Here is a 22,754-nt window from a genome sequence, read left to right on the forward strand (position 1 = left end):
ATACCTTGTTTGCCCCATGTTGGGGTTGCAGTGCTCCCTAGGGCTGCCTTCTGTAGATTTTGGAGTTTGCTCCTGGCCCCACCAAAGCCTCATCAGTTGCTTTCACAAGAATGATTGACCCCTTCTAGGAGAACAGTGTCTCCTTTTGACAGCTTGCCTTCATTCACCACACACTCCCCAGTACACAGCATGGCCCATGGGTCCCACCCTGTGGGTCTTCTGAGGCCTAGGATCAGTAGACGCTAACATCATTCTCCCATTACTGCATTTTCCTGAGGCTCAGTAGTAAGATTTCGTAAAGATCTATTTAATCTCATTTTAACAAAATATTTTACCATAGTTCTGGCTCTGACCTCAGCATAATTTTTAAATAAGTAATTTTGTAAATTATACAGGAAGTTCTCTATGTTATCAGTCTAAGATCTCTTTCACACACTCCCCCCCCTCCCAAACCTTTTCTAAATGAATCTTATATTTGATGCTGAACCAAAAATCTCCGAGTTCTCTGCTAACCCAAAGAGTGGGTAGAAAAGAAGCAGCTGAAGCATATGTAGTTTCCTGCTGAAGAACCTCAGAACTGAACAGCAGGATTGCACAGGCAGCTGAAATGAAATTCACATTCACTGCACATTCTTTGGAGTGACTACAAAAGAGGCCATCTAGCCCAGTAGTCAGAATTAGTTTTACAGTATAAATATCTGTATCCATAAGACAGACTAATTTACTTCACACAAACTAGATGTAAATCAAAAAATTACACTGGTTTTGAAGACACAACAGGGAGAGGCAGTAAGTTCTGTCTTCACCATCAAATCCCTGAGCATTTTTATTTGTAAGTCTATGCTTTCTGGTTATTCAAGAACACAGTCTACCACAGTATCAGAGCTGAATAACCATTAACAGGATGAGCTATCCATCTGTAACAAGACCGCATCCACAGCTAAGGATGTTATTGGGAAGATTACAACTCTCTTAGTGAGATTCAAATCATATTACCTATACTGTAGTTTTTTTGCAGTAGTTGATAACGTATTAAAAAAAAAACAAAAAAAAAACAAAAACACACACACATGGGCAACCTTGTCTTTTGCTTTTGTGGGATTTCTTCATGAACTGTGATTGCCTGCACCCTCCTCCTCAGACCATCCTCATAAGCTCACTGCTGGTCCCATTGTAAAGAACTGGCTTCACACACATGCAAACATCTTAGACGTTCTACTTGGATTTTGCAATAGGAAAAAAAAAAAAAAAAAAAAAAAAAGAGTGTCTGTTTCAAACTGAAATGATTAAGATGATACAAGTAACAAAATAGCTGTCCCAGGAGCAAAATTCCTTGCAACTACTCAGCAGTTTCTACTGAAATCCCACCAGTCTTCTTATTTCTTGATAGATGGGGGTAGCCAGTTCTTTGGCTTTCTCTGCTCCAGCCTCTAAAACCTGTATCAGATGGGATTTGTCCTCCTGGAGTTTCTTGATTTCATTCCTGATTGGTGCAAACTTTTGAATAACTGACTCTGCTACCACCATTTTGTAGTGAGCAGTGTCAAGACCAACAGATTGGTGTAGCACTTCTTCTATGCTAAGTCCCGATACTGCAGAATGAATGGACACCAGATTAGAGACACCAGGACGATTGGCTGGGTCATAGGTCACCTCAGAGGTAAAGTCAGTCACAGCTTTGCGGAATTTCAGCACTATTTCATCAGGGCTGTCCACTATGTTAACAGTAGCTAACTTCTGTGTGTCTGACTTAGACATCTTCACCGTTGGATCTCTGAGGGATTTTATTTTCTTTGTTGTACCTTAAAAAAAAAAAAAAAAGGAACAATTATGCACATGCATAGACAATGGTTTCTTATGATAGTTGCTAAGAACACTGGTAGCTGTATGGTTAAACTCTGTTTGCCCATGCTTAAAAAGGAGTTGTGAGCACAATCATGTACCCTCCTATTTAGTCCTTATGGCCTCCCGGTCCTTCTAAGTCAATTTTCACCTCCCCTAACTAAATGAAAACCTAGCTTCATTTTCGCCCTCCTCTCTAAGTGGAAACTTCTGTGGGGACACTGTCTAATATTTTCTGTGGCTACATGTTGATCTTCCACAGAAATTCTCTCATTCCATTACATTCCTAGCATCAGGAATGAGATACCTTGAGAGCACAGAATGGACATTACCGAAAGGTTCTGTAACAGTGGGGGAATAGGCTAAATCTCTTGGTAAAAAGAAGCCCAGAACAGGTAATCTCCTTTAGGAAACTCTTATCACCAAGCATTTGAGTAATTATCCTGACCGTCAATTAAGACAGCTGGTTCTCAAGAGTTCCCTAACCATAGACTAACCAGCTCCATTAAAGGGAAGTCACTGCTCAGACAGAGCTGTGGCTATTGTACAAACTACTAAGATAAATGTGTGCACATGAAATAGAATAACAGCATTAGGGAAATATTGCAAAGTATTTTATTTAACAGAATCAACCTGAACTATTTCAGTCTTTCACCAAGAAACATGATTCACAGTATACACAAAAGTACCTCTAATTTAGAAAGTATTCACACCAATCGTTTTTAGACATCTAATACAACCAACTAAATTAATTGTGTACACTTCATTGATTGATTATGTACTCAGTGTAAGGACGGGGTACAGTTCAGACTGCCCCAGAATGAGGTCTGTTCTGAGTCACCTTTTGGAAGGGTCTGTCTTTTTACTGAAAATTTGAAGGAGCCTGGGTAATTAAGCTTCCTACAGTTAGTGAGTCTGAGTAACTCCCTAACTGCTCCATTAATCTGTGTCATGTCATTGGTTTATGTATACCTGTGCACTTATTAAAGTATTCTTCTCATGAGGAAAGTGAAAAGTTTTTTTTTTTCTTTTTTTCCAGTTTGAGCTTTTGGCTTACTGCTAAACAGTCTCCCCCTGTGCCATAGGCTACATTCACCTCCTCATTACAGTGCTTACTATTTAGTTGTTCATTAGAGACTACAGGGCTTGCAGTAATCAGTATTCTTTAAACCCCACTCTAGGTCTAACACCATTTTTGTCACTGAGGCTTGAAAACTGAGAAAGGTTTATTACTGCCTGTCTTTTTTAAGGTGAGAGCTCCTTGCCCTTTTGGGGGCGAAGGTCTCTGCTGTGCATTCCTCTACATTACTTATAACAAAGATGCAATGCTTCTTCCTTGCCCAATTTTTCACGTTTCTTAACAAACATGCCATTTGCGCCATCTGACTCCCCCTCACCCCCCGGCCTATGACCTTGTAGCTCAAAATGGCTGAGAAGATTTTCCTTATAAGTCTCCCTTAGTCTAAGATCAAAAAACAGCAAGTCTAAGCTCTATAAAAGACCCTTACTGAAATATGCAAGTATAAATTAAACACACTTGAGCACTTTTTGAACACTGTAGCAATAAACCTACGAGCTATTTAGCATGCTTAATGTAAATATTACCATTCAGAAACTACAGAATTCTGCTTGCAAGGGGTCTTATCTTGTTCTTTAAACATCTCCTGAACTAGCAACATATAGGAGAGACCCTCAATGCATACATTTCTCTACCAAGGCCTTGTAAAGACTTATGTCCATTTTGGTAGTTCATTTTCATAGCCGCTAGTCTTTTGCTGTCAGTTTTTCCCTTGTCAACCATTTTAGCATCAGAGAATTCTCTTTTCCTTGTACCTGAAACTGTTCCCACAATATTTAAATCCATCCTCAGCCTTGAAGTGCAATTTAGGGGGTAAATAAATAAATAAATAAAACACCAAGACCAGCTCACTTAAAATGGCTTTGGGCACAGGAAAGAATTCTCCGTATTTCTTGTTGAAATGTTGTGCTATATCTTGGGCTAGTTCCAGGTGCAGGACTTGATCTTCTCCAACAGGAACATGTGTCGACCTTTTAATAAAAGACAGATACAGGAAATTCAGCAAAGCTCTGTGGTTCTGCTGAAATGTTACTCAAGACTGTCACAGCTCCTGCCATGACTAAGAGCCAGACTAAGCCAAACACACAGTCCCAGCTAGATATAGGTGCTATGTGGACAAGATCCCAAACAGACTGCATCCCAGTGTGAATCTGTTTTCTGTGCTAAACGGAAGCACAATTCCAAGGGTAAAAATATTTTTTTTCACAAAAACACATATAGTAAAGAAACCAGTGAGAGCAAATAATTAAACTCAGCTCAAAGAAAGGTTTTTGTCGTATCTCCTGCTGTCTCTTTAGAGATCAAAGAGCATGTGTTAGAGTGTGTGAACAAAGCAAGAAAGATCTGCAAGGCATAAAGTCCAACCTTGCCTTGTCAAATCTCAGGAAGACATAACTGTTGTTGAGAAGTTAGTACTATGAATTTACCAAGGGAAGGAAAGAAGAGAGTGGTTCTTCCTCATGGGTCATGATTTTATAAATATCACGTGGGCCAGCATTTCTACTACCATAAGTGTTATCTTTCCTAGATTAGGGCTGTTAGGATCAAAGGATCATTTGATCTTCTGATCTTCTGTACTGAGCTCCATAGCTTGAATGAAATTCTGGAGGAAAATATAATCTGCGTCTGAGGACATGAGGAGGTGAAGAATCCATTACTTCCCCTGGTGATTCTTTCCCACAGTTAATCATACTCGCTAAAAATATATATGATTCTTTAGATGAGGCTGACTTGAAATTTTGCCAGCTTTTGATTACTCTTCCCTCCTCCAAGCAGATTTTTTTTTCTAACGCTTGCAGGGTATTCAGCTCTGAATCCTGGATACGTTCCAGTGTAAGAAAGTTCACTACGCATCTTTCAAGTTCCCAGAAAAATTCAGTTCAACACGGTACTTCTTCCTTCCGATTCTGAATTACTGGGCAGACATCCAGGAATCAATTTGTCCACCTTTATCCCCCACCAAATAGTCAGCAAAGCAACCTAAAAACAGTTACAGTAGCCAATAGGAAATCACAGTGGCCTACAACTAACAGAAAGAAAATCAGTTACTATAATCAATATACTTTAAGCAGGTCAAAAGAAATGTTTCCATATGCCAAAATGGTTCCATATTCACAAAGTTTGCCACTAAACAGAAAACATATTGTTTTTATAAATGTCTCTGCATGATTCTTTGCCTTTTCCCTTGCTGCTTTTTTAATATTTCTGTCCTGTTGCTATTTTTATTCCTTTCTGTCATATATTTACCTTCTGTCCATTTTCCTTTTTCTTTGATCCTTGGTTCATCTGAATTAGTACTGTTTATCCCCTTCTCCTGTTCTTAATTCTTCTTCGTGACTGCTGTTCCCTTCCTGTGTTTCCATTTCTCCCTTATTCTTGTTCCCTATATTATGCTTTTACATTAAAACATTTCTTATTAAAAATACTATCCGAAACTTCTTCAAAGAGATATTGTTTCTCTTTCACTTCCCTGTTTTGCACTCTGTCTGGACAACCTGCTGTTAATACACATGGTAGCAAACAAAACACAGACTTCACTAAAGAATGATGAATCACATGATCTTATTAGAGATGGAAGAGGCATACATGGTTGAAATTAATCAATCAAAGCAAGGTAATTTCTGATAATGTTGTCTACATTTCACCCTACAGTACTGCTTGACAATCAAATGGGTCTCAATATATAAAAGATTATTTTAATGTTAAAATTCTAATTCTTCCTTTTGATTCCTTCCCATTATTTTTAGTTAAATTTCAAATTAATTAGAAATATCATCTACTGATCTTCCTATGTTACTGTCTTCCCCTACTAATGATTACTTAGGATTAAATTTCTCTAGATATGTTTTTCTGGTTAACAACTCACAAATCTTAGTTATTTTGTCTTTATAGTTCTGCATATAACTTCAGTATTCCAGCAAATATTCACAACTTCACTTCAAAAAAATTCAAAGTACATACACTTGAAACATAAAAATAATTAATGCACAGCGAAATACTTCTGACATTTACTTATGGAGACAGTTTAAAACATATGAAATATAACCAGGCATGACAGTGTACAGCAAGCTTCAACAGCTAGGTTCTATAGAACTTGCACTGCATGAAATAAAGCATAACTACTTGAAAAAGAAAAGATATGTACAAATGTGTGTGAATATGTAATATCTATAATTAAAATCTGTGTGCTATAATTTCCCAAGAGTCGTTCTGAGATTGACTGGCTTTTTTTTTGTTTTGTTTTGTTTTGTTTACAGTCATGTCTTTTGCTTTCAACCTAAGCTAGATTTAAACTGGCCACTGTAGAGGGAAAAAGTTGTCATCCATTTCCAATCTTCTGATCTAATCACACCCAGCTCCCCACTTAGTAAGTTAGCATGTTGACCTGATGAACATTCATTCATTTTAAAGCAGATGAACAGACATTGCCCATGGGCTCACATTATGACTCTTACTTGTACAGCAAAATATCTGCTGCTTGAAGCACAGGGTAAGTCAACAAACCAACAGTTCCACCATTACTCTGACTGGCACGCTTCATCTGTTTGGACAAGAAAAACAAAAATAAATCACCTTTTTAGCTAACAGTATAAAAGTCCATGATTTTAATTAATTAGAGCTCCAACTAATTTGTGTGTTTCAGCCGTAGTGCTCATTCATCGTGTAACTCTATAGAAAAGTGTGTCATGTAAAATCTGCTCTTTGTGAATACACACATACCATTTTATGTTTGATATGCATTTTCCTACACTGCTCTAATATTGTAGTAGGAAGAGAATACAGGCTTATGCTTGCTTTCTGACCTACTAACCAAACGTTTACAAACAAAAAACGGTCAGGTTGGTTATTACACTTATTATGATAACCCCTACTTTTTAAATAGCATTTTCAGCTGTACATTTTTGAAATACTTTATAGTGTAAATATAAAAAGGCATTAACCACCTGCATTTCAGTGACCAGAGATCAATATGCAGTGATCGCAGTCACCAGCAGGGTCAGTGACAACCCAGAACTACAGAGGCAGGGTCCAGTGTTCTCTCCATTAGTTCACATTGCCCCACACAAACCAGCTTCTGTCCTGAAGTCTTTTACCACTCCAGGATATTGGTCACTGAAACCAAGATATTCCAGCTAAAGATACTCAGTATGTTATAGCAGCAGCATATCTACTTTTTGTTTTTAACCATAGTTAACTACACTAAAACTCTACAACCTAAGTGATTTCATTAAGAGGAAAATATCTTTCATTTTTTCCTCACCCTATCACACAGATTCTCTCTTCATCCCCACGAAATCTACTCTGCAAAACCTAGCACCTGTAACACCTATCTGTAGATTTGGAAAGCCAATACAGTTAAAGTAGGACTTAAGAGTTTAACTTTAGAACCTCAGGTTTAAAAAGGTTGGCTTTAATCTATGCCACGCATTAACGCTGGTTGCTGTATTTAAGTTTTACTGTTTTTATTTAATTAAGAAGAAAAACAGGAAAAAAAAGAAAACATCTGGAGGTATTTAGGACTGCTCTGAACTCTGCAAGCCAAACTGCTCTTAAGATTTTTTCCCCCTTTTTTGATACTTCTCTCTCCTGCCGTTTGGTTTTTCTGCCTACTAAATGCCAAATAAAATCCAAGGAAATTAAATGCAAGAATGCAGTTGATACAGTAATGCTGATACAGTACCAAGATTAAGATGAGCATGGAACTTGTAAAGGCAAACATTCAAGGTGCATTAACTTTATCATTTGGCACACTTTTAATATTTATAATTTCTATACTCCTCTCCCAGCAAATGTTTCTTTTGCATCCTCTTCTATAAAATCTACAGAACAGCCACCTCCCTTTATGGAACTCCTTAATAAGCAAGGCTTCCACTACAAAATCTTGTACTTTTCTGCATTATTAAACAAACATTGAAACAAGTCCTTTTTTTTAAAAAAAAAAAAATCAGTTTAATAAAACTAATTAAACAACTCTTCCATCTGGTACAGCTTTTGCTAGTCTCTGCCAAAAATATTATCCTGTAGTTTCTAACAGGAACACATTCACTGATAGCAACAGACATGAAAATACACATTTTCCTCTTTCCACCATATGACTAGAGAATTGTTTAACCCAAAAGCAAGGACAACCAAGATACAGTTGGTACTTCACAGATAACAAATATTTCAAGGACAAAAATTCTACTGAATTCCCACACATTTCCTTTCAACTTATTAAATGGTTCATAAATACCTTCCACTGGGGCAAGCGTAGTAAACGTGGCACATTAGTTATGCACCCAAGAATCCAGGCAAGTTCTGCATGCTCAGGGACCTGGAAGTAAAAAGTCAGAATGTATTTTATTCTTCTGCATTTATATGTGTATTTCCTTGAAATCAAAATAGATAAACAATATCAAAGATTAGAAAATCATTTATTTTTGTCATTTTTTTCACTGAGGTCAGCAGTGACAAGCTAACTTAAAGGCTTAGGCCATTTCTGTGGGCAATCCAGGAAGCCCAGTAAGAAAACCAGGGCAGTAGATACAGCACTGAGAACAGGTACACCATGACATAGCTCAGGTGAAGATCAGGGGCCACAGTCTGAGCTTAGGTGGAGACCCTGGGGCAATGGGCAGAAGGTGCATGGGTGGAGGGCCCTGGTGAGGTTTGTCAGGGCTTTCAGTGCACCAACAGGCCTTAATTACACTGCCACTGTCTGAGTAACAGTGATAACAGCAGAAGTTGTGTGTTGAACTTAGAGTATAGCCTGAATAGCGCATTAATTTGCCCCTCAGTTCAGCAGTCCTATCAAAACTAATACTTATTTAGAGGTGGAAGAGAAGGATCAGGCCCTTTTAAAAGATGAGAGAGAAAGAAGACCCTTTGTAATCTTGTACAACAAAGTCTTCATTTAACCTTCTGGGGAAAATGTCACAACAGTGAAATTTTAATAGTTTCAGAAACACATTAGACAGAGTGATATTCCTTTCTTCCTAAGAGGAAGACAATCTACAGACCAAGACAAGAAACACGCTGTGCAGCAACCTATGCTGGATGAATCCACATTTAGATTTTTGACATACATCCCTCAGCTTTTGCATATTCAATATTAATTTCAGGATTTATAAAAAACAGGCAAGCTTTGCTGATACATACTCTGTTCTTTAACATCTTTCTAGCCATTTTGATCTGTTGCTAGTTAGCTATAAGATAAAAAGAAAAAAAAAAAACAAAAAAAAAAACAAACCAAGGTGATCTGTATTCTGCTCCTTTGCTTACAAATTTTATTCGCTCCTTTCAATATTGGCAGGTTTGGACGTTTAAAAGCATGCTAACCATCTCGAAGGTGTTCAAAGCGTTATGCTCACAATATGACACAACCTCCCAGATGGAAGGCAGTAAGAAATGTTTGTTAACAAGTAAGAACTTGCATTGTTAATGGCAATTCCTTTGTTGTCACGTTTTATATTAAGTCATTTCCTAGCTAACAGTCATTAGACTGTTTTGGTTGCCAATGCTGCATAAAGGTATCTGACCTCAAGGCAAAATCCCAGTGAGAGATATGAAGTATTTCTGGTTGATTTTTTTTTCTCTCTCTCTTTTAATTTCCTCATGCTTATATGACTTGCTATTTTCTGTGCACAAGACAAAGTGCATCAAGATGCACCAAATGTATCTTCTGCAAGACACAAGGAGTAAACTGAGCTGCATAGAAAATACTAAGCCCAGACTCCTATTTCATCTAGGAGGAATCACCATCTGGTTCAAAGTGGTTTCTCATTCCTTTCTTCTAGTCACGGATAGAGAGAAGATGGTGCTCTGTTGCACTTGTGTTGACAAGGACTCCCTTTAAAACTATGCAGTCATTGATCTGACTCTGTCAGACGTTGCTTCCACAGCCAAGACTGCATGTGTGTTTCATTGCATCAGGGGCTTTGACATTACATCAGTTACCAAAACACCAAGTGATCTAAACAGCATTTGTTGAGTTGATTCCACAGTTCTGGGTTCCTGCAAGCTATATTTGCTTCTAAACTTCAAAAGCAACCCAGTCTTTTCCTAAGCAAGGCTAGGAGAGTTCTGAATACTGTGAAGAAAAAGACTGATGAAAAGGGGAGAAAATATAAAAGAATGCACAGTAGGGTAGAGATTTCAGCTAGAAAAAAATTATGTACTGGAGCCTAATGGGTTAACGTTCATCACCCAAATTGCAGTAACTGACTGTATGTTGGTCTGTGAATCAAGAGGTACTAGGCCTAAACCACAAATCATTTGTCAGACTAAATCACAGTTTAAGCTACTGTGTTTTACTTGGCAAGAGGGACAGGTAATTTGTGCATTGGTCGGTCACTGTGCACCAGTTGAAATGTAAATCACATTTCTCAAGCTACAGTACTCTACCACTTTGAGTTGTACAACTACAAAGTTGTATACAGATACAAAGAAACTGTAAGGTGATACGTATATGATATCAGTAAAACAAAGGCCCAGTCACCTCTGCCTTTCTGGCACTGAGCAATAGCAATAGATTGTCTCTTGGACAAGCTCTGTTAGCCTCCTGCCTCCTCTCTCTCCCCACCACCATTCTGTTTAAAAATCTGACTGAAGGTCTGCATTAAACAACCAAAACATAGGAACATTATGAAATATCATACTGGATCATAGCAGAGGTACCTGTAGCCAAGCACTCGTTTCCAAGAGTGGAAACAAGAAATGCAATTTAGAGAGCACATATGAGCCCATCACTTCCTGCAGTATCTTTCCCCTCATATTTCACCAGCATTCACAACAGTTGTACTAGGGAAAATCAGAAGCTATCGTCTATGGCCTAGTCTCATTAGTATCCATGTTCCCCATGAATGGGCCTATTGCCTTCTTGAACCTCCTGGTACTACTCACTCCACAACCTCACACAGCAACAAGTTCCAGAGGTTCAAACCTGGTGGGTAAAATACTTTCATTTATCCACTAAATTCTCATTACTAGTTGTAAATGCCACCTACTTCTTGTATTGCACAATTCAACAATTCCACAAGACTTTATTGAGTTGTGACTAAGTTCAACACTGCGTAAGGGTTTACACTACTTTTAGGTAGATGCTTTACTTTGTATTTCAAGCTCTTCTGCCACCAGTGTGCCTACCTAATCTTGTTTTATGAATCCTCTTGGTGTTCTTTTCCCCTGCCATAGCATTTAACAAACCAAAAAGAGCTCAGCATTGCCCACGAACGTGGGCAATCCCTTTTCTTTGGGAAAGGGATTTTCTGGACTACTGAGGTGTTTGAGTGGTGCTACATATTTTATATTTTTAAAAATATACATATATATGTTCGTTTTTTAAAATACTACCTCCAAGATGGAGGTAGCTTTCACACTTTTTTTAATATATTTTTGACAATTGGACTTCACTTTCAGCTAGCTCTCTTTCTTGAAATTGAGCATTTGTGTACTTTATTTCATTTGATCTCTCCAACTACAATGGTGCCTAGTACTGATAGGACTCCACTAAAACATCCTGATCTAGATAGGTCTTCTGCATCAACAAAAACAAACCGAGAATGGCATCATTTCTCATGGATTTTAAAACTAGGAAGCATCATCTGTTGCATCCAAAAATGCTACCAGTATGCCTTTTATAAAGCTTTTACATGGATAGTTGAAATGTAATAATACTGCTCCCTGTCCTAAATATTCAGCTTCTCTAATCAATAATTGGAGGACTAATTGTCTAGTAAATCCTCTATTTATTGTTTCCCTGGCAGTGACAACTATTTTGCATTTTGTAGTTTTCACAAACAAGTTTAAGCAGATCCGTACACTGAATTCTGCTTTTTAGACAGCCCAAATCTCACCCTTTGCTTCTCTCTGTAAATACATTGTTTCCACCCATTTTCTGTTCTTCCCTCTTGCCCATTTTAATGCAGTTTTCCTTCCTAATCCTTTAAAAGTCTGTAAAACCCATCAACATTTCTCAAAGGGTCAAGATGGTCATCTCTCTGCTATTACCAGCAACACATTTCCTCCTTCAATTTCCATTGCATTACGCATCCCCCACGACTGGCTTGCTAATCACTACTCAAAGAGTTATTTCCAGAACAAACGACTGACATTCCTTCCTCATGGCCCAACACACTCCATTCTGCAGTCAGGTTTTATTATTATTATTAATTATTATTTTAAAACCACACTTTTAACAAAGGTTACCACTTACAAGTGGTAATGCACCGTTAGCTAGAAGGTACAGAGATCTCCGTTTCTTCGTTTGGCTAAGTACCTTGCTCCTTACTCTTCACAAATAGCTTCTTAATTGTTCACTTGTGCAGCCACTCAACATTACTAAACTTAGATCACAATTTACGCTTGGAACATCTCTGGAGTGCTATATGCTGAAGTACAACCTCAGGGCTTCTCCCTGCAGATGTACTACTTAGCTCTTGACCCCAGCTATTCCCTTATTACTGCTATCCCCTGGCCACAGCCAGAGTTGATGACATGGAAAACCAATAGCAACTTTGAGTCCAAGTAATTCTAGATGGCTTTTTATGCTGAAACATACAGCTGAGGAGAAGAGCAAGCTACGAGATTCAGGAACAGAGGGAAAGGCATGGATTCTGCAAGCAGACAGGAAAATAGGCAGCTTGGTAACAATGGTACCAAGCTTTCTGATGCTTATTACACAAAGTTTTGTGTCAGCAGCTGAAGAGGCTTCCTGCAAACAGAGATTCACTGTTTCATTTTGAAGACGGATTTCCTCAAGTTGCAACCTATGCCCTTCTTTATAAGGGACTTCAGACTTGCTGCATGTCTGCTATGTGGAAGCAGCTTCCCATCAGCAATGTAACCTCATTATGATCTACATTTTAAATGGGTACAAAGTTTCAAAGATTAGTTTTTGACAGCGCAGAAGACAAATAAACAGGTCTGGAAAGATATTTTGTATAGTTGTGTACTAAAAAAGTGGGGACAGAAGACAGAACACTTCCTAAACTACAAAAGAGAGAAAACATTTTTGAGGATTTTTGTCTCATCTAGACATACCAGTTAGTGTTTCTAAGAAATTCAATAGGCCTTTTATAACAAAGTTCTCCCCACATTTGTTTTTCTACAAGAAGTAAGATTTTATTAATGCCTAAGAATGCAAGCACTATGTTCAAGATGCTTGTTAATGCATGTTTATATTATACAGTTAGAAAGAATAATGGAGCCATGAACAAGACAAATTAGACTGCTCTTGAATTAAGTGCACATAGCAACTGAAGCACCCAGTGAGAAACTCTTATGACAGAAAATTTAACATGACATCCCAAATTCCCATTCAAAGAAACAATTGTAGCATGGGTGAAATAAGTTCACGGTTACAAAGGCAGTGTCTCACTTAAAGAACATAAGTCAAGCAACATAGAAAATTGTGGGGGAGGGATGGTTAGCTATTGCTGGCAAATCCATCGGTATTTACAGCTTTCATTACCACCAATTTAATAATTTACCCTCATTTATATTTGATTAAAACTTACAGAAATAGGATCGGGCTCCTCTTTCCCCCAAAATCTCATCAAGAATAACCCTGCCAGAGTCTAACAATTATAAACCCAGATAAAGTAGAGTCATTTCGTCCAGACAATCTTTTTCTTCCCTTTATTCAATACCAAATGAACTTATTTTCAAAACATTTTTCCAGTTGAACCCACAATACTGTCTGAGTAATCAGTTTGGTGTGTCCAGAAGATTGGTGGAGAGGAACGTATAAACAGCTACATCCTAGTATGAAATAAACCAGGTAAATTACAGAAGAGAAAAGCCAAAACCAAAACAAACAAACAAAAAAAACCCACACTACTAAACCATAACTTTTCTTTCTGCTGAGCACTGGTTATGTCTAACTCAGTCCTATGAGGGAGAAAACACAGGGATGAGAGAAGCAGAATAATATGCTAAATTAGTTACATACTTCCTCTTATGACAGGAAGTTTTCAATGGACTATGGCAAACTAATGGACTTTAATGAATTTATAAGCCCTGATGCAATGGAAGCTTTTAAGGCCCTCTGAAAATTGGACAAGAATCTATTCAAACTCTGCCCACAAAACAAAGCAGCTGGATATTTCTGGAATATAATAGCAGTGCAACTGTTAGTGCACACATTTAAATTGTCGTATTTTGGCTTTTGGAGTTAGGGCTAAGACAAATTGGCAAATTCCCACCTCCAAGAGTTACTGCTTCAATTTGCTTGCACATTGCAAGAATACTGCAGCTAATTATACTTAAAAAAAATAAATCACCCCATCCAGAAGGCTGAAAACTGCAATTTTCCACCCAGAAATTGAAAGTTAAGTTGTCCAGAAACTCACAGGACTTCTCAGAGAAGTGTTAGTGCAGCATATCAACCTTTGCCTGCTGAATCGACTCTGATAGAATTCTTGTTTCTATTGGGACATTTTGCATGTGTGGATGAGGATAGGTAGGTGGACAGGAAGAACAGCCTGGGACCACATAAAAGCAACAGCAGTTTCTAAAATCGTTTTGACTGTGAAGCAGATGAGATACAAGATGGTTATGGGTAAGAACTGAAATGTGCATTGTATCTACCAGGAATCAGAGAAAATGGGTTATACCCTTTAAGCTTACCATGTGTGCAGATTGCTTAGTCTTCTTTTCTTCCCTGTAGTGCTTTTTGGTTTTAGTAAAAAAAATCTCTGTTTTATGAAAGATGACTGTTACAGCTTTTTATCAGTTATGGTACAATTTAAGGAACATATTTATTCTTTTTTATAGTATTTTTAGGATACATTGTGTAAGTCATTATTCTGCTAACTTCCATTTTATGCCTGATAGGTAAAGGCAGCCACTGAAAGCGTATCCTGATATTATTTTCTCTACGAGCAAAGACAGTTTCATACATCTTGCAGCTGCACTCCAAATGAAAATTAATAATTCTGAAATATGCATTTATTTTTGTTTTTACAGATATTGTCACTCTTCTATGACTTGTCTTCCTACCTAAGAAAATGTAATTAAAAGAACTGCAATGAAAGATCTTCACTCACTAGGATTCCATTAGAGCATCCAAGATATTCCACAGTTGTCTCTTCCTAGTTAATTTAACTAGGTGTGCTTGTTTATAACCCTTCACAGACAGAGTGATTCCAAACACTACCCTAAATCTTCATCATTGTCTTCTAAATATTTTCAAGTTATCATCATCTATTCTTTCCAGCCACTATTTACCTAAGCTAGAGATCAAACTTGTATAAGGTAACATGGGTGTGGGAGGTATTCGGAGAACAGCTATATATGTAGACCAAATATTCAGACAGACATTCAATTTCTGTTTATGTATGTTACGGAAAACTGCAATTTACAAATGGTAGATTCTGAAGCATACACGCCTAATTTTCATCAAACTAGCACTGTGCATTTGTAGATAACCGAGCTATACACATGACAATTAAGAACAGATGCCATATGACCTCAAAGTAACACGACAGAAATCAGCCTATACAAAATTCCACTTACTTTTATTTCATTTTCCTTGCAAGGCACATCAAAGTTTGGGGACTCAAAGGCAACCTGTATCCTTATCACAACAGCACCTTTTGGATCTAGCGTAAATCTGAGAGCTATCAGTTCTCGCCACGCTATTTTCCCAGCAGTCAATTCATGTTTAATATTATTCAGCCTTCTGTCTCTTTCTTGCATTGGAATGGACGATAAAATGTGGGAAAACTTTGGAGGTATTTCAGATAGTTCTGGATTAGAGATTTGATCTGCATAAACCCTGCTGTAAATAAAAGACTACCAACAGTGAAACCCTTGCGAAATGCACATGCCTTTGGAGAAACAAAGTAATCAATATTTTTCTTCACATATGGCAAACATATTCCAGAGAAGCAACACAAACAGTAGAAAGAAAGAATAGAAAGAGTAGCTAAAATAAAACAAACCAAAAAACTCCTTCAGGGATTCTAGACCATTCTTCCTCATGTTGATTCAGAGAAAGTAAAAGGATACAGGAACATTTTCAATAGCAACTGCATGATCAATTCCCTTAGTGGGAGCTTGCCTTTATCAGCTTAGTTTTAAACTACAAGAATTTAATCGTTATTACTGCTACAGGATCAGGGTGTTTCCAGTCATTATTTGTAGCTGTTTTTAGTAATTAAACACAAAAGTTCGTATTTCATAATCACGTCATTGTGTAGTGTTTACTGAAAAATGAACAAAAGCGTTAATCAGAAGTAACTGCAGTAACATTTCTGTGATCTACAGATTTTGTAATTTTCAAGATAGAACAGAAAATACAAGAATAATTGTGCTGTGCTAAGCTACTGAGAACTCTCTCTTTTAAATAGAAATCTGAACCGATAAAACAGAAAGCCATTTTGTCAAATCACCAAACACAAAAAACATTTCTCTATTTGCAGAGGGATTTTCTTTGCTTTTCTGCTGTCCTCTGAAAGTACAACCTACATCAGTATCCATCCAGTTTTGGTTACTTTGCTTTACACTTCAGCCAAATCTCTGTAAACAAAAATAGTCTTTTTTAAACTATCCTTGGGGACTGCTACAGTTGCTGAAAAGGAGAGGCCATCTCCTTTTCATCTCTCTTTTTAAAAACAAACAAACAAAACAAAACAAAAAGAAACAAAAACTAAGCAATTAGAAATCTAAAAAAGAAAATAAAATCAGGCAGTAAGCTTTCTTAATTAGCAATAACTGCAATCCATCTTACACCTTTGTTCTGAGGAACAATCATCTTAATATTATATCATTCCTTAACTTACTATTTCTTTATCATACTAATGCAATTATCACATTAGCAAGGTTCCTGTCTCCTTTCCTCGCATCAACAGCTACACGCAGATATTTCTTTTAATTGCTTCCAGAGAAATGTCTGGTCCTGCCAATGTAATTGTAACAGATGAAGAGTGCATCGCTGTGTATACCTGACCACCACATACAGCTTGAATAGATTTATTTTGGGGAAGTCAACAAACCACTTCAGCCTGAACCATTACTGAAACGGTCTTTATTCATGAACTACTATCATAGTACTTCTGCTGTTTGCAGTGTGACAAGCTTACAAAAACCTGCCAAGATCAGCCACTTCTTGATACATGTGGTAAGTACTAGTAAGACAATGGTTCAAGGCATTAGACACCACTCAAAGAAAGCGTATATTTAATGCTTTAGATTAAATAACAAGAAAAAAACATTCTATCTGGACTGATAAGGGCACACAGAAAAGTTAAGATAAAAGCTAGTAAGCATATTTAGCAGAGGCCAGCCAACCTGTCATAACATAAAAAAGAATCACCTTTGCTGTCAACTTCTGTTTGATAAAGCTGAACATTTTTCAAGTCTAGCTAGCCAAAATTTTCACTGGTTTTTGAGTGCATTGGTTCTACAGAAGTGTCCCTTTTAGTCCTGTCTTCCATTTTCTGAGTCTGATACTTTCTCTGGGGACACAAAGATTCTATCTCAGTATAATTGTATTGTGAAAGATACAACATGCTTTCCACGGCTAACTGCAATGCAAGATCCTCATTGATAATCTGGTAGGTTCAAGGGAATTCTGCATGTTGGCTTTTAGCAAGACCTGTGACAGCAATAGTTTAGCTTTAAAACTCATAAGAATGTAAGAATAGCAACACTGGATCAGACCAAATATTCACCTCTGACAGCAAACAACAGAAATGAGTTTAGGCACAGAGAAAAGCACAGATACTCTCCTAACATGGGCTAAGTATGGTGGCAGCTATTTCTGCAAAGGTGGAACCTCAGGTTTGCAACAGAACCCAAGAGAATTTGCAGATTATTTTGTCCAGTCCTTTTTGAATCCACCTTCAGTTTTAGAAACCTGTATTTCCTTTCCTTCCAACCATAACCTGCAAATCATCTGTCTTCCACACTGAAAAGTCCTTATCTGTGTTTCTAGTTGCTTGTAACTAACTGAATTATTCAGTTGCTTGCAGAAAAAAAAAAAAGAAAAAAAAGAAAAAAAAGAAAAACAAACCAAACTGTTTTTTACTGCATTGATGGCTTGTAACTCATCTTGAGAATATTCCAGTTAATGTCAGCCTCAACCTGAATGAAGCTAAGTCGGGCTAGAGCCAAGTTAAAAGCCAAGCTTTTTATTCAAAAAGATGAACAGATTTGAACAAAGGTTAAATTAATTTAAGCACATCTCCATTAGAATTCTGTGGTAATCTACTTAGATTAGTTTTCTAAGATAGAGGAAAAAAAGATGCAGGCAGTGAATCTGTCTTCATCGTTTCAATATCCATCAAGGACACGGACCTATGATTATCATTTGCAGTTTGACAATGACAGGAAACTGCCTGTAAAGAACCACGTTCAAAAGAAAAAAGTAATAGCTGGGTTTCATCTCTCACTGATAAAATTCAGACCTTGTGTATATCACCTTTGCAGTTCTATTGCAAGTTGGACATCTGTTTAAAGATGTCTTCACAACAGCATAAGCTATGATACACCTGCCTCTGTTGGAAATAACAGAAGTTTGCCAATTTAGAGTCAGATACAGAAAGTTAATAGGGCAAGAGAATAAGTTGTGCCCCATGAAAATGCAGCGTGTGCTAGACCAGGCTTACACATGCCAAGTAGGAAGGTAAGCCCACTATTGCTTGGCACAATAAGGAGAAGAAGCAATCACATACGAATTACCAGATCAGGTGGGCAAAGGTGTGTATGAAAAGGAGCTTGTATTTAAAGAGGAGAAAAAAAAAATCCCAGAGAAGACAGAACTCACTGGTGATTATAATGGAACTAACAAAAAACATACCATGCCAATCACCTGCAGGAGATATTGTGCAGCTGGCAGATTGAGTAGTAAATGCCAAAACCAAAGCATAGAAACATGTTTTACTTGCCCTTATGGCTGCACAGACTATGTTATGAGTTACCATACAGTGAACAAAATGAGACTTACTGAGCTAAATTAATGATTAACAGGTATTTTCATTGTGTTACTCATAACACACTCTATTGGTTTTACATGGAAAGGTTTTGGCTGCATGGGGGCTACAGGGGTGGCCTCCATGAGAAGAGTCCAGAAGCTGCCCCATGTTAGAGAAAAGCCAGCTCCAGCTGGCTCCAAAAGGGACCCACTGCTGGCCAGAGGTGAGCCACTGAACAACAGTGGTGTTCACATCTTGCATCTGTGACAGCATGTTTAAGAAAGGGAAAAATTGCTGCACAACAGAAGCTGGGAGAGAGGATTGTGAAAATGTAGAAAGAAACAGCCCTGTAGCCCCCAAGGTCAGTGCAGAAGCAGAGCAGGAGGTGCTCCAGGCAGGCAGCAGCAGTTCCCCTGCAGCCTGTGGAGAGGCCCCTGGTGGAGCAGGCTGTCCCCCTGCACCCATGGGTCCCACATGGAGCAGATCTCCACGCTGCAGCCCAGGGAGGAGCCCCCGGTGGAGCAGGTGGATGTGGCCTGGAGGAGGCTGCAGCCCATGGAGAGCCCCCGTAGGAGCAGGCCCCAGGCCAGAGCTGCAGCCCGTGGAGAGGAGCCCACGCAGGAGCAGGTGATCTAGAAAGAGCTGCTGCCCAGGGTGGGTGTGTGCTGGTGCAGTCCAGCTCCTGAAGGATAGACAGCATGGTACAGACCCATACTGAAGCAATTCTTGAAGAACTGCAGCCTGTTGAAAGCCCATGTTGGATAAGTTCAGGAAGGGCTGCATGCCGTGGTAAGGACCCCACAATGGAGCAGGGGAAGAAAGTGAGGATGAAGGAGACACAGAGATGAAATGCTATCGACTGACAGTAACACTCCCTCTCCATTTTCTTGTGCCATTTGCAGGAAGGAGGTAGAAGGTGAATCAGGGGAAGGTGCTTTTAGTTCTTACTGCTCTCTACTGTTATTAATTGGCAGTAAATTAAATGAATCTTTATCAAGCCAGGTCTTCTTTGCCCATGATGGTAACTGGTGAGAGATCTCCCTGTTCTTATCTCAGCCCACAAGTTGTTTCATCGTATTTTCTTCCCAGGTCCTGCTGAGACAGGGGAGTGAAAGACTGGTACCTAGTGTCTACCACACATGCATAAGCTGCTAGCTCTGCTTGGGAAATTTATAATGTATTTTTCTCAAAATGGACTTTCTGATCATGGTTTCAGCCTCTTCAGAACAGCAGTAAGGGATGAATTTGAAATCCAACACTGCTAACATTTTCTAGGACCACAAATATGAAGAAGATACATGAATTTGGTAATGTTATGTTCCTTCATTGACAGGACTGGAAAGCCACTTAACTAGAAATGATACTAATATAACAGGGGCACTAACCAGTGACTGTCGGAACAGGAAGCACTTCTTGGGGTCGATCCCACAGGCAAGGATGGCAGCGGTGGTGTCCAGTATGTTTTGACGCAGGAGAGCTGGTTCCTTCGGCATGGTGAGAGAGTGCATGTCCATAATGCTGTATAACACTGAGCTGTACTCTTCCTGCAGATTCACCCAGTTCTGAATGGCTCCAAGGTAGTTACCCAGATGAGGTGTCCCAGTTGGCTGTATGCCAGAGAAAATCCGATCCACGACCATGTTCTGTTACAAAGCATTGGTAAAATTAGCATAAGCATTTTTGACAAATTCTTTTATATTTTAGGTTATTAATAAAGCCTTACTTATGCTTGTCTCTTCTTTCCACTTGTCAATGTATTAAAAAGCCCTACCTAGAGATGCCTAAAAATAAGTGTAATAAGTCAATCAAAATACTGTTACTGCAGAGACTGACAATTAGCATGATCTTAAATAGTCAGATCAAATATGCAAACAAATATAGCTGTAAGCATGATCAGTGAACGTTAGGTTTCAGAAACCAAGTGGTAGATTCTTTCATCTTCTTTTTGCTCTGAAACTGCATATTTCTCTTTAGTACATTATCCTTTCTTATACCAATACTTAGGATCACAACACAGAGACATCAAAACATTTTTATTATAAACATACACAATATCCAAGCAGATTGCCATCTTAGCTCCCATGGACACTATACTTTTATTCTAGCTGCAGAGAACATTCTGAGTGTTCCTGAAAGAAAACTAGTCCTTGATCCAAAGGTCAAGACTATCAAAGTTCTGAAGCTATCCACCTTGGATAGAGTTTCTAAAGGACTCTAAAAAGAAATACTGCCATAGCTCAGGATCACACCTGGAATACCATCAACACAACAGCACCAGTGAAAAGTCAACATCTGAAGGAAGTTCACAGAAACTGCAAAAAATGATTAAGAAGCTGAGGTTGTGAGCAAAGATTAAAAAGCTTAAAAGATGTATAGCTTGGCTAGGTGACAGTTACCATCTTGGAAAGTTTGTTTTCCTGCATCTCAGCGCTCCATCTGACCGTTTCTCAGAGCCCCAAGCTGTCAGCGTATGATCAATTACCTCCCTACTTTTCCAAAGAATTCCACCATATTCAGAAAGTAATTCAGCAATGTTTTACGTGAAAATCCTTGTTACATGCCAAGTTGTGAAAGCATGCAAGACTGCTCAACTCATAAACGAGGGTCTCAGCAACCTCAGCAGGGAGTCCCAGTCACAGAGATGTGCAATACAAACCATTAGACTCTGACGTGCAACAGGAACATCAACTTCATTATACCTCTGGCTGCAAGATTTCTTTCCTGCTAAGTTTTACAAGCAACATTTATAAAAAGTTATAGATTATTTATTTACTGATATAACGTTACCATTCCTGTGAATCTCTTTTAAATGTAGGGGGGTGGAAGGAGAAAAAAGAAAGTCACACAATTATGAAATCATGCAAAATGGCAGCAAGAATCAAAGACAAGTACCAGTAATTTTAACTATTAAAAATAGGACTTCAAATTGACTGCATTCCCTTAATTCTTTTCAACTCAGACTCAAGAAAAATGATTGAGAAAGTATTTCCAAGCAGAGATTTTTTTTTTTTAATAATAATTATAATCTGTAGTTCAGAAAAGCCTAGCCTATTTACTTCAAAATTTGCTGAAAAATTCTTGCTTTCAAAGCAAGCTAATTTTTCAGGTCAAGATAGTTTTCTTAACCAATGCATTAGCATTTGTGCTGACAGGTAAGCGCAAGTTTGGGCTAGCAGCCATACTAATTTCTCTCCTAAGTGCCTACACACTTAAGTCCATGTGGTAACCCTCCCCCTCCATCCCAAATATCTGCTTGATTTCACAGTATGTTCCTGAATCAGTTTCTAAATGCTCTTGGGGAACCTCCAGCACAGTAGCTGGAATGTAGCTAGTGCTGTGAAAAGCACAACATTTCCTCCAACAGTAATTCTAACTCCCTGTTCTTGTGCTCCAGTCCTTGACCACCCATACCCCTTTTCTCCATCACAAAAAAAATGTGGTCATGCTATACAATGCCTTGCTTGCCATGTGACCCCTTGTTTTCCTAGGAACCTCCATCAGAGCATTTATTACCACCTGCAGAACCCCTGAATTCCTGCTAAGCTACTACCTGGCCCGAGGACTGCAGCCAACTTGCTGTTAACTGAGCAAGTCCAGGTGCTCACCTAGAGAAGGAGACATAAAGAATCCCAACATATATACGTAAAGTGAAGTTTTGTAGACACTTGAACTGAAGATTCACTAGGGTTCAGAGCTGTGCTGTTATTATTAAGGACATAGAGTGGTGGCGAAGCAATGCAAAAGTTATTTATCAGGCATAACATTTGTCTTTTGTTTCCAATGTTGCTCAGGAAAGAAAACAAGACTATAAATAGATGATCACTAAGATGGCGTTCTGTACCCAGGGATCCCAGAACAGCTGGTTGTTTCTCAGAGCACATTTCCTCTCCTCATCTCTCTGTCTCCCTTCACTCACTTCTAATCCTGATGCTCCTTCC

At 38.4% G+C, this 22,754-nt stretch overlaps 1 protein-coding gene across 7 annotated transcripts in view; it reads right to left on the bottom strand.

The window, feature by feature from the left end:
• The window catches only part of WARS2 (tryptophanyl tRNA synthetase 2, mitochondrial), a 51,724-nt gene that overhangs the window by 9,400 nt on the left and 19,570 nt on the right, over positions 1-22,754 (bottom strand). For 4 of the 7 annotated variants that reach the window (XM_084507266.1, XM_084507268.1, XM_084507269.1 and 1 more), the window contains 5 exons: positions 20,202-20,459; positions 8,154-8,234; positions 6,376-6,461; positions 3,773-3,891; positions 795-1,802 (listed from right to left, as the gene is read on the bottom strand). In XM_084507266.1, the coding sequence (XP_084363392.1) occupies positions 1,354-1,802; positions 3,773-3,891; positions 6,376-6,461; positions 8,154-8,234; positions 20,202-20,459 (993 nt within the window). In that variant the 3' untranslated portion in view covers positions 795-1,353. Of the gene's footprint in view, positions 1-794; positions 1,803-3,772; positions 3,892-6,375; positions 6,462-8,153; positions 8,235-20,201; positions 20,460-22,754 lie in introns of those variants that run through there. The other 3 variants (XR_014688868.1, XR_014688870.1, XR_014688869.1) reach the window with 2 other exon arrangements.

Source organism: Aythya ferina (assembly GCF_964211825.1).
Source record: "Aythya ferina genome assembly, chromosome: 1".
NCBI lineage: Eukaryota > Metazoa > Chordata > Aves > Anseriformes > Anatidae > Aythya > Aythya ferina.